A 12,377-nucleotide genomic window follows, 5' to 3' on the forward strand; every position below is an offset into this window, starting at 1 on the left:
CCCTCCATGGTGGCGCTCACGGCCGCGCTGCCCGGCTTTGCCGAGCCGCCCGACGCCTTCTACGGGCCGCCGGAGCTGGCCCCCGCCGCGGCTGCCGGCGGGCCCCACACGAGCCCGGTGCCCTGCGCCCCGAGGGCGGCCCGCGACCCGACGAGCTGGGCCCGGCGCGGGATAAGGGGGCCGAGCCGCCGCCGCCGCACTTCTCCGACACTTTCCCAAGTCTGCCGGGTAAGTGTCCGAGCGCGCGCGCGGCCGCCTGCGAGCCCGGAGCCGGCTCCCTTCCCGCGGGCGCCTGCGAGGAACCCTGCCTTTCTCCGCTCGCCCCGGGCTCCGCAGGCTACCGGCCCGTGCGACTCTCCCTTGGCTGGCGGCAGGTCCCTGGGCTGTCAGTTCCGACTTGGGAGGGCAGAGTGCACTGACCCTTGACGCCCTGATAGGGTGCCTGTGCGCGGTGATGCCAAAAGTTCCCCACAAGTGAGGGTCTCATCACTTCTGACCTGGCAGGGCTAGAGCCAAACCTTAAAAAACTGAGTAGGGGCTCCAGGGAGCCAGCAGGGAGCTGGAGGCCGAGAGAAAGGCTAAAGACGTGTGACTGGAGGCTGGATGTGGTTCAGAGCCCAGGAGCTGAGGATGCAGATGGGATTCTGGAAGTGGGAAGATTCCTTGACAGTTCCTGCAGGCGCCAGACCCTCACCACACTGGATGGGAAGCTGTGCTGCTCTCAGCCACGCGCACACCAGTGCCCTTCTGTCCCCGTTGGCCCTTAAGTCCTAGAAACCCCAAGAGTGTTCACTGGCCAAAGGCAGAGACTTATGGATCTGATGGGCCACCTGCAAGTGCGCGGCGCTGTCACTGAAACTTCTTTAATGGTTTAATGGCAGGGTGAATCACGACTCCATTTATCACCTCCAGCTTAGAAGCAGAAGAGACCTCGGGGCTCTAGCACAGACTAGGAGATTCAGGAGTCTTTTTTTGTCCTTTGCCAGGAGAGGACTGGTCCTCTTTTTAGGTTTCTGGGTTTCCAAAGAGCTGATCACTTTCCCTGACCCCACAGGCTGCTGTAGGGTCTTCCTCCCTGGTCTCTTCCTCCTTAGCCCTAGGCATTTTGGCTTTTGGAATCCAGATCACCAGAGCAATGGCTCAGAAACGCACAGGACCAGAGCAGATCTGGAGGAGGAGCTGGAGGGGTGACAGAGACAGGGCACTTCCAGTGGGTGAGATCTGAGAGAAAGGCAAGCAATTGAATTTGTCTTAGACTTCAGGGCCACTTGGTCGTTACTGGGGGCTCTTTTCTAAAGCAGATAGAATAAAACTCAATCTCCTTGCTGTTGAGTGGGACCTGACTTACAGCTGACACTGTTGGGTTTCTGAAGCCGTAAATCAAACTGGAGGAGACTGCCCATCTTTCTCCCTTGGAGCTTCTGGTACATCAGAACTGTTAGAGGGGTGCCCCCTTTGGGATTGCCACTAGAGCTCCTTGGTGGTGTTTCTGGATAGATAGAATATTGACTGTAAAATTGGACATCGAGAGAGAGGAGTAAACAGGAAAAGAACAGAATGGAAATGTTGAGGGAGGAACTTAGGAAAGGACAGAAGAACAAGCAGAAATATGGGAATATTTATGAGAAGGTGTGCTGTGGAACATACACAACAAGGAGTTTCTGTCCTGGGTTTTCTGTGAGGAAAGAGTTGTCTTGAGAGGGTTAGGGGTTGCTAAGTGAAGATTCTAGGGAACAGTGAGAATTTCCAATACTAGGAGTACTTTTCTTTAAAGGTAGTAGGAGTGATGGGGAACTGGGCTTTATTTACAAGGAATGAGAAAGGGACGATCTCTGTGGAAATGCTGGATGCAGGAGGGAGGTCCTTGGGGGAAAGGCTAGGCACCTCTGCTAAGAGTGCCGGGAAGGAGCTGCTTCAGAGGCGGTGCTTTGAGATGCTTCACGGTGGCCCTGTCACACGCTGGTATGGGAACAGAGAGCCACAGAGGCCACAGAGGACTGAGGGGCAGGGCAACAGTCAGTAGACATTTCAGCAGAAGAGGACCAGAGAAGAGAAAGTGAGACACTTCGCCTGTAATGCAGCTCCTCCCCAGTCTCAGGACAAACTGTGCCAGGTCTGCCTCTCCAGGCTGCTCTCAGCTACCTTTTAGGCTGGTGTTTTTCCTGAAATAGTCGAGGAAAGAAAATACAGTTCCAGAAATGTTGGGCAGAAAAATCGATCTGGAGAGTGATGCTGCAAGGCCTGGGCTGTAAATGACTGGAAAACAGACAGACTCTGTTTGGGGAATTGCCTTAGAATATTTGGAGAGAAGAGAGTTCTCGGCTGAGGATAATAGGATTGCAGTCTCGCTCTTAGCAGGATTTGGAGAAAGAATGTTATCTTTAAGAATGACAGAGGTGGAATTGCTGTTCTAGTGTGGATGATGGAATCTCTAGGGGCCTAAGAGAGGAAGGAGTTGTGCTACCAACCCAAAGGCAGGTAGTTCAAATCTACCAGCTTTCCTCCTGTGAGAAATGTGCCGTCTCCTCCCATGTGATTTAGTCTCTGAAAAGCCACTGAACTCCACAGCAGTATGGGTACTTCTCAGTATGCATGGGAGACATTTATATGAAATCATTGCTTGTTTATGTTTAGTGCTTAACAATTTGCCAGCCCTTTTAAATGAACTTATTATAAAGATAGGACATTTCCGGAAGGGTGGATGAAGAAACTTTAAAAAATATTTTACTGAGGATTAAGACAGATAACACACTCTACTAGAATTGATGAAGAGAAGGAAAAGCCAGAACTTTACTGTGATTTTGACTGCAGAAGTAGAAGCTATATAAACAGGCAAAAAGAGATACTAAATATAGAATACTGGAGTAGAGAAGGTGTTAAGAATGGTAGATTGAAAAGAATTCTTGGTCTTAAGCATGAGAAGTAATGGGAAGTGTTTGGCCTTCTTATTCTCTTCTAGGATTGATAAAGGAGGAAAGAATTTTGAACCAATAGGAAAGATGCAAGCCCAGAGTAGTGCCATCTAGTACAAATATAAAGTAAGCCATATATGGAATTATTAAAAAGTTAATTTTAATAGCCACATCAATGGCATAAAGAAATAGATGAAATTAGTTTTGAGGTTATATTTACCTCTGTATGCCTAAATTACTATTTCAACATTACCCAAAATTATAAACACGCTATTTTATAATCCTCCTCTAATATTAAGTCTTTGAAATAAAATAATTTACACTTTGAGCATATCTCACCTGTCACGTTTTAAGTGGTCCATAGCCTTAAGTGACTAGGGTCAGTTCTGGAGACCTGTAGGGACAGGCCATGTGACAGTGCTAGGGAAAGAGCTTTGACTCCCAGAATAATTGTCCTAACGTAATTCCTGTTCTGTTTGCTAGTTTGTGGCATAGTACTTGAGGTATTAAGAGCTTGCAAGTAAAAAAAAAAAGAGCTTGCAAGTAGCCATTCAAGGCACAATAATTGGTCTCTAGTCACCTGGAGCAGCAGAGAAAGGAGGTTCAAGAAGGAGGAAATAGAATATGTGGCTAGTTGTCTACATGAACATGATCTTGTAGCAAAACTACCTACTTTGCTATAAGATCAGAAGAAATGGCTGGTGCCCAGCTACCAGTACTAAACATTTTGATTGAAGATGCTATAAAAGAATCCTGATCAGAAAGAAGAAATGCATAACAGAATTTCAGATTCTCATGGAATCCAGACTTTCTGGATTCATAGGGGCTGGATGCACTCCTTGAACTATTGCTAGAGATAACCTTTAAACCTTACACCAAAAATGTTCCCTGAAGACTCCTTAAAAATCACACAGTGATTTTTAAATAATATCTTGAATAAAGAATTATCTATTTGAGACCAAATAGACAACAGCAACTTGAAAGGTTAGATAAGAAATTTGATGGGTTGTGCGAGTTTATGTTAATGAGGAGAAAACCTTCAGCAAAGGACGATAAGGATGGTTATACAACTTGGAGAATGTGATAGGCATGGGTTGGTTATACATGTAGAAATAGGTTAGTGTATGTTTTGCTTTGTATATTTTCAACAGCAGTAGTAAAATAAATTCTTAAAGAAAACAGGAACTTTGAATTGAGAGGATTAGGGATGTCTTCAATGTATTTGTTAGAGCTGAGGTAAGAGCAGTACATTCTAAATGGCAGACAAAGATGGCAGAGAGAATTCTGTTCTGGGGTACAATTATATATCACAGAGATGAGAAGTGAAATACACTGAGGAGAGGGGATGATAAGAACAGCTCACTGAGGAAATGTGGAAGAATTCATTAAATTGGGGTTGTCTGGAATAATCACTTCATTCAGGGAGGAAAGGGTTAGATTGTTTGGAAACAAAAGCTTAAGAAGTGAGGAATGGTAAACCACTCTGTGCAGACTGGGACAGGTGTTGAAAAGAGGAATGGTTGATGTGAGAGAGAATGCCAGGGCTGGGCAGGATAAAATAGAAGACACATTGTAGTTTGGATAATACGGATGATAGGAGAGCATGATGGGGCAAACCTTGGGGATATCATTGTAGTGGATATTAAAAAACAAACAAAAAAACCCAACAGAAAAATATTTGGTAATTTCTGAATAAGTGTCCATCTGACTGTAAAGACTGATCTGTAGTTAAGAGAGAAAAACAGGAAATTATCTTGGGATGTAGAGTCTTCAGTTGTTGGAAAGAGGAGGAGGTTTCCAAAGTGTGATGAGAACCCAGAGTATGTTTTCCTGGGACTTCTGAGGAAGGACATACAGGGAAAGTGATTGTTCCATTGACATTTGCAGAAAGGCTCATACTGCATTCACTTGGTGCAACTGAAGGAGAATTTCTCTAGGAGTGGGGGCACGTGGGCTCAAGCCTCAGCTGTACCAAGCGTTAGCTGTGGCAGGTTTAACTCAGGACAGCTACAGTACCTCTCACAGGCTGGTTATGTTCAAGATACTTTGTGAGACTGTCATAAAACTGCTCATATAGAATTCCATAAAAAATTCATTCAAAAAGATTTGAAAGTGGTATTTTAATAATATAATAAAATTTATTAATAGTTTAATAAAAACAGATTTCTGATGTAACCTTTGCTTTTTCTTTTATGTGCCTTAAATGCACTAGTCTGAGAGGAGTTCATAGACGTCATCAGCATGACAGAGGGGTCCACGGTACAAAAAAAGGGCTAGAGCCTCTGCTGAGGGCAGTTTTATTAAAGAGGTTGGACGGGCACACTGAGATACCTTATGCCATTGTGAGGAGGGTCCTGGAGGACTGGGTGAGGGGAGTCTCTTCAGGGGTACGTGTACCAGCGGCATGGCAGAGGTTCCTGTCTGTCTTTTTCTAACTCCATGAGGAGGAGAGGCTCACCGTCTGCGTGATCAGTCCAGGGCTGAACCCTATGAAGCAGCGGCTGAACCCTATGAACACACGCCTCCACCCCACAAACTTTTTATCCGTCTGACACCACCCATCCTTCCCCTGGCACGCTCCACATCTCTGCTGGGTTCCATGATTTGTTAAATTGGCTGCACAGAACTCACAGACCATACTCATGATAATAGAGGTTATGAGGGACTATCAGGTTACAGGTCAAGGTCAGGAACTCACAGAATACAGTTCTTCAAACAGGATAGCCTCTTCAGGTGCCTACAAGCTGGTTCCTGTCTGGCCTCTGCCTTGCTTGGGCAGGTGTTAAAAGGTCCTTAACTCTGCTGCCAAGTGCCCAGAGGCATCCTGCTCCACTCCTAAGCCTTCGCCCATTGTACTCTGCTTTCTCGGACTGCAGGGCTGGGAAGCCCACCACACTCTGTGTCCTGTCAGTTTCCTGGTTCTGTTGATTCCATTCCTCTGCCACTGCTGCTCACTGTCTCTAGCTGCCTGGTGGTACAGCTCTGTCTGTCTCCTGAGTTAAGGAGGTTCTCAGAGCATGACACGAGGTCCAAAGGACCCCCATCTCTTGGTAGTCATGAGATTTCTTTCTACTCTTCTCACCTTTTATCGCTTGTTGTTGTTATGTGCCGTCGAGTCGCTTGCGACTCGTAGCAACCCTATGTACAACAGCCCTAAACTCTGCTCTGTCTTGTGCCAATCGCACTGTCTCTGACACTCCCATCCCGATAACCCCAGTCACCGAATCAATCCACCTCATAGAGGGCCTTCCCCTCCCGCGCCATCCCTCCACCCTCCCAAGCATGATGTCCTTCTCCAAGGACCGGTCTCTCCTCACAACATGTCCAAAGTATGTTAGATGGAGCCTCAGAATTCTTGCCTCCAAAGAGCCACCCGGTTTAACCCTTTCCAGGATGAATCTGTTTTCCTAGCAGTCCATGGTATTCTCAATACTCTTCTCCAGCACCACAGCTCAAAAGCATCAATTCTTCTTCTGTCCTCCTTGGTCATTGTCCAACTCTCTGATGCATAACAAGTGATTGCAAAGACCATGGCCTGTATCAGATGCACCTTGGTCTCCAGAGAGACGCCATTGCTCTTCAGTACTTTGGAGAGGTCCCTAACAGCAGACTTTCCCATGGCAATGCGCCTTTTAATTTCCTGGCTACTGGTGCCAAGAGTGTTGACTGTAGAGCCAAGCAAATTGAAGCTGTGAACAATCTCAGTCTCTTCACCATCCATCCTGATGCTTCCAATTGGCCCAGTGGTGAGAATTTTTGTCTTCTTGACATTGAGCCTCCATCCATAATGGAGGCTACAGTCCTTGACCCTCTGCAGCAGGTGCTTCAGGTCCTTCTCAGTTTCAGCAAGCAGGGTTGTGTCATCTGCATATCGCAGATTGTTGATACATCGTCCACCAATCTTGACCACACATTTCTCCTCATAGAGCCCAGCCTCCCGGATGATATGTTCTGCATACAGGTTGAAAAGGTATGGCGATAGGACGCATCCCTGGCATACGCCCTTCCCAGTTTTGAACCATGTAGTGTTCCCGTGCTCTGTTCTGATGACTGCCTCCTGGCCCAAGTATAGGTTTCACATTAGAACTATCAAGTGTTCTGGGATTCCCATTCTTCTCAGAGTCAGCCACAGTTTGTTATGATCCACATAGTCAAATGCCTTTGCATAGTCAATGAAACACAGATAGACATTCCTCTGGTATTCCCTGCTTTCAGCTAAGATCCATCTAACATGAGCTACAATATCCCTAGTACCACGACCCCTTCTAAACCCAGCCTCGACCTCTGGCAGTTCTCTGCTGATGTGCTGTTCCAGTCGTCCTTGGATAATCTTCAGTAGAATCTTGCTTGCATGTGAAATCAATGAGATTGTTCTATAGTTTCCACACTCTGTTGTGTCACCTTTCTTTGGGATGGGAACAAATGTGACTCAAGCAAGGACATGACTTTAGGAAGGTGGTGAAGGATGGTGGCTGGGTAAAGTGGGTGACTTGAGTCATACGGTCTAGGAAGGTGGTGACTCAAGATATATCTCACCTGAATCTGGCCTCATCAATGTAATGGACACCTTGCTCCTAAGTAGAACCATATCTGTAAGCATAAAGGCTACGATTTACATTGCACAACAAGGGGAATAGTTATATCAAATCACAAAGTGAAGGACAGCTACCCAGTATAATGGCCCAGCCACACTGATACGCAATTCCAGCCATCACAGAGCTCAAGGTTCTATGTGCCTTACATGCATGGCCTAACCCCATCATTGTGTGTGTCTCTCTCATGACCATCGAGTCAGAATCAACTCATAGCTGACCCTCCTTGGGTTTCCAAAGCTGTAAATCCCATGGGAGGAGACTTTGAGCGGATGTTAGATTTGAACTGCCAGAGAGGGACAGCCTCTTAAATTTGCGGAGCAGCTCCTTACAGGTTAGGCCACGAGAGCTCCCTAGTTATTGTTCATGAGTCACAGACTCGAACCACAGGGCCATCCTAAGTAGTTCTCTGCACTCTAGACATCCAGGGCGGGGAGTGATTAAGGGAAGCTTATCCTTGTATCCAGAGGATGAGCATGAATAAGTGCCTCTCTGTAGTCTGGACTGGTAATAATGGGAAAGAGGACATACTTTAATTGGGAAGGAGGATGAATGTAATTTTATGAGGATGACAAGGGGGAATCTTATACTTTTCAGGGCTGGATTTGGTGTGATAGTTGAGGAGAGGGCCATGTGGGATACCCTTATCATAAAGCATGTGAGGGTCAGGCTATAGGGCTGAAAAGGCTTTCATCTGGGATTGAGAGTGTTGTTTGAGATCTTGTTTATGTACAGTCTTTGTGACAATGAAAGAAAAACAGTTCATAAAGGTGGGAATAGGTCTTGCTAGGCTGCAAAGCTTGAGCGGTCAGTTATGGCTGATGGAACCTCGACAAGGAATGATAAAATGTCTATGGTGGCATCGATTCTTTGGACTCCCATATTATTTTTCTATCTGGTAATGATGTTTGTGGTAAAATTAGACTTCATTTCCTTTTTAGATGCATTGCTCACAGTGCAGTGAAGTGTGGCAGAGAGGGCCCAGTCAGACCCCATCTTCCCTCTGCACCCATAGTGGGACCTCTTGAGCCTGGTCCTCATCAGCAAAATACAGGCAATAGTGCTTATTTCACAGAGTTGTTTAAATGAAGATATATTTGTACAGTATCCTAAAGCTAGACGTGGGAGAAGATGACATTACTGTCTACGTGTTGGAAATAGATGGGAGGTTTTCTGGCAATTCAGCTGTGAAAGACCTTTGTAACAGAAGATTCATGTGGATGGATGACCCATCTGTACTGACCAGGAAAGATGCTGGTGAGAGTGACAGTGGGCAGCACTGTGCTCTGAGAACTGTGGGTATGGAGGATGTCTGGGGAGGAGAATGCTGGCGCTGAGCCTCCTGGGTAAGCTTTCACTTTCGTCTTGTCCTCCTTCCTTACAAGTCCTCCCCTCCTGTTTGCCGTTCTCCACAGATCCTGGGCTGACCAGCCCCACTGACGCGCTTTCTCTAGATCTGTCCCCTTTTTACCCCTTTTAACAAAACTACTTTCCACCCTCTTTATTCCTCGGCAAAACATAGCCACAACGGAGTCCCGGTGGCCAGTTGTTAAAGTGCTTGGCGTCTAACTGAAAGTCAGCAAAGTGAGACTAGACTATCAGCCTTTCCGCAGGAGAAAAGTGTGGCAGTCCACCTGAAGAAAAGCAGCTCAGTCTTGGAATTCCCACAGGGCACCAGTACCCTGTCACTCTGACTCAGAATCGAGTCTGGTCGTGGGATGCCCCCAGTACCCCTCCCAGAAGCAAAGCCATGGGACTAAACTAATTCACAGCCTAGGGGAATAACTGGATTTTAAAATGTCCAAATGAATCTCAGGTGGGTACAATCTAAGGCGGTGTTTTTACAGACAATTGCTGATAATAGAGCTAAAAACCCATTGCCATCGAGGCCGAAACCTCCCCTTAGCGCATTTTCAGAGGATCTAAATTGCAAGGGAGAGCACTGCCCATCTTTCTCCCATGGAGCACCTGGTGGATCTGAACCACGTTCCTTTGTGTTGGAAGCACAACTCCTTACCCACTAAACCACCCAGCTCCCTTCAGGTAATACAGGTAAACTATTATGGATGGGAGAGCTGTGGAAATTGGAGAGAGGCCAGCTTCCCCAAGACACATGATTATTGTCACGTCCAGTGACAGCATGTGCTTAGTTAGAGTTCTTTAGGTTGCAAGAGGCATCAGATCAATTCTAAATGAAGAGGATTGGAGAGCCTCTGATTCACGTAGTGGTGAAGTGCAGGTGTGGAGCCCGTGCTATAGACAGCGCTGTCAGGCCTGCTGCCTCATGTGTTTCAGCCTCATTATCTCCCGAGAGGGCTCCTTCGTGTAGTGAGAGTCAAGGGGGAGCCCAGGAGGTGACAGGGTTCAGGTAGAACTCTGGCCATCCTTGTGGGACAACAGGCTCATTCCTCACCTGGGCAGCATCTGTGCAGCCCACCACTACCCGCCTGTCAGCAAGACTTGTGTGTTGTTGCTTTGATGGTGAGAAGGTTTCAGGAAGCTGTCCAGACTAGAGACGAGGAAGAAAGACCTGCAGTCTGCTTTTGATAACTGGCCATGAAAACAACCAAGTTCCAAGGCCCACCTGCTCACGGGTCCAGGCACCGTTTTGTTCTGCATGTGGATTGTTATGAGTTGAAGGCAGCTAATAGCACGGGTTGAGGGCCCTGTGTTAGCAGCTGTAAACGTTCATCCTCTTGGCTGGGACTCCAGTGGATTCTAAGCATGTAAAATCTTCTGGAAGGAGGTTACAGGATTAACCAGGAAGAAGCAAGAAAGTTACAGTTGGTAAATCTGGACTGTGTCTTCTTGTGGCAGTGACGATGGAGAGCAAGTAGAGGGCGTGCTCCAAGGAGGAGATTCTTCCTGGATGAAACCCAGACTGGAAACAGACATCTCCCCACACCAGCAAGAAAGAAATGTGTCATCGAGTACGACTCATAACAGCTCTGTGTACTACGGATCTGAACCCTGTCCTGTCCTGTGCCATCATCATCAGCTCTGACACACTTGGGCCTGTTGCTGCAGGCACTGGGTCAATCTATCACATTGAGGGCCTTCCTCTCATTCCCTGACTGGCCCTCCACCTTTCCACGCATTACGTCCCTCTCCAAGGAATAGCCCATCCTGACAACATGCCCAAAGTATGTGAGATGAAGTTTTAGCAGCTTTACTTTACTCTGACTGCATTTTCGCCAAAACATTCTGTTCACTCTTTTGTCAATCTGTGGGCTATCCAGCACTCTTCTCCAACACCATAACTCAAAGGAGCCCAAACTTCCTTTGTTTTAGAGGGAGAAGCCCTCCCCACTGGCATGATAACTAGTGTAGACAGAGGAGAGCCCGGGAATGGAGCTCTGGAGAAAATGCTGTGACAAGGAAGGTGAAGGAGAAGAAGGCAGGAGAGTCCCTGCGGTACTACCTGTCCCTGCGATTCCTTTGTACGAAAGCAGGATACCTAGGAGCAAAGAGGACAGTGTAAACTAGAAGCTAGAGAAAATTCACTTACTTTTCTAAATAAAAACATCACTGATATGATTATATCACATTACCAAATAATGATAGGAAAAATGGGAGAAGTTCTGGTGGGAATTTGGTGTTGATGAATCCACATTGAGAAAACGCTTGAGGTTTTTGTGGTTTGGGTGATGATTTTTTTTTTAATGCAGCAGTAGTTTTCATTTGTTGATTTTTCTCCTTAGTGATGTGTTGTTGTTTTTTTAAAATTCATTCATTATTGCACATTTTCCTCTCTTCTTCTCCCTTCCCGCTCCCCCAGTCTACTTTGCAATGCACCTCTTGTTCCAGATTCTTTTCATACATATACATACTCATTGTAGATTCACACAGAGGAATATTATGCAGCATTGAAAAACAATGAACTTGTAAAATGTTACACAACATAGGGCAACCTGGAAGACATTATGTTGAGTGAAATATCTCAGTTACAAGAGAACAAATAACGGCATAACAATGCTGTTATAAAATAGGACTGACATAAGGGCATTTTGGGGAGAATAAGAAAAGAGTGGAGGGATAAGGAACACTACATTGGGATATTTTTGGGGAAGAACGATCTGAAGGGAAACTGATTGTTAAAGAGTCTGAATGAAGTTTGGAGGGAGAGGCCTCTCCTACAGGAATAAGAAGGATCTTCTCTGAGGGTGTTAGAGGAGATTAGTGATTCAGAATGATTACAAGATAAGAATGATTACTTAGAACGATTAGATAAGAATGGTGACCAGCTAAGTGAAAGGGACCAGGTCTAAACTTGGATTTGAGAAGATTGTTTACCTAATGAGACATCTGAGAAGGGAATTTTTACTGCAAGTGGGAGATCAGGAGAAAATATTTTAACTAGAAAACTTAAAGAGCAGTGACTGGAGATTTAGGAGGACAAGATGCTACACAAGGCTCTCTCTGTTTATGTGACTTAGAAAATCTAAATTGTCTAAAAATCAAGGTTGGTTTGTTTGTATTTCTTCCCCCCCAAAATAAGTTTTTTTAAAATAAAAATAAAACAGCAAGAGAAGGATGGGCAATCTCCTCCTGACAATTAACTGCCTCTGAAAAGGGTCATCTATGGGTTGGTTCGGACTCCACAGTACATAACAACGAAATATAAGAGTTTTGGTGTGTTTTTTTTTTCTTTTTTTGGATTTCCATTCATTCATTGTTCACTTTTCTCCCCTCCCAACCCTCCCACCAGTACACAACCCTCTTGGAAAAGTAAAAGAAAAATTCTTTCATTGTTTTACTAACCCTCCCCCAGGTCCACTCTACTATGCAGCCTTCGCTCTGGACTCCTGTCATGACAAAAATACCTAATCACATATCCCTTTTAAACAGTCTTCTCCCTATCTGTTTCAATGCA

General features: G+C 45.9%; 1 protein-coding gene across 1 annotated transcript in view; it reads left to right on the forward strand.

The window, feature by feature from the left end:
* Positions 1 to 3: 3 nt before the first annotated feature.
* GBX1 (gastrulation brain homeobox 1) overlaps positions 4 to 12,377 on the forward strand; it is a gene marked incomplete at its 5' end in the record, with an annotated part of 27,846 nt that continues 15,472 nt past the window's right edge. Inside the window, 2 exon segments of the mRNA XM_006903622.1 lie at positions 4 to 94; positions 97 to 228. Of these exon segments, the coding sequence (XP_006903684.1) occupies positions 4 to 94; positions 97 to 228 (223 nt within the window).

This window comes from Elephantulus edwardii, unplaced genomic scaffold (assembly GCF_000299155.1).
Source record: "Elephantulus edwardii isolate Elephantulus edwardi_28Jun2011 unplaced genomic scaffold, EleEdw1.0 scaffold00161, whole genome shotgun sequence".
Lineage (NCBI taxonomy): Eukaryota > Metazoa > Chordata > Mammalia > Macroscelidea > Macroscelididae > Elephantulus > Elephantulus edwardii.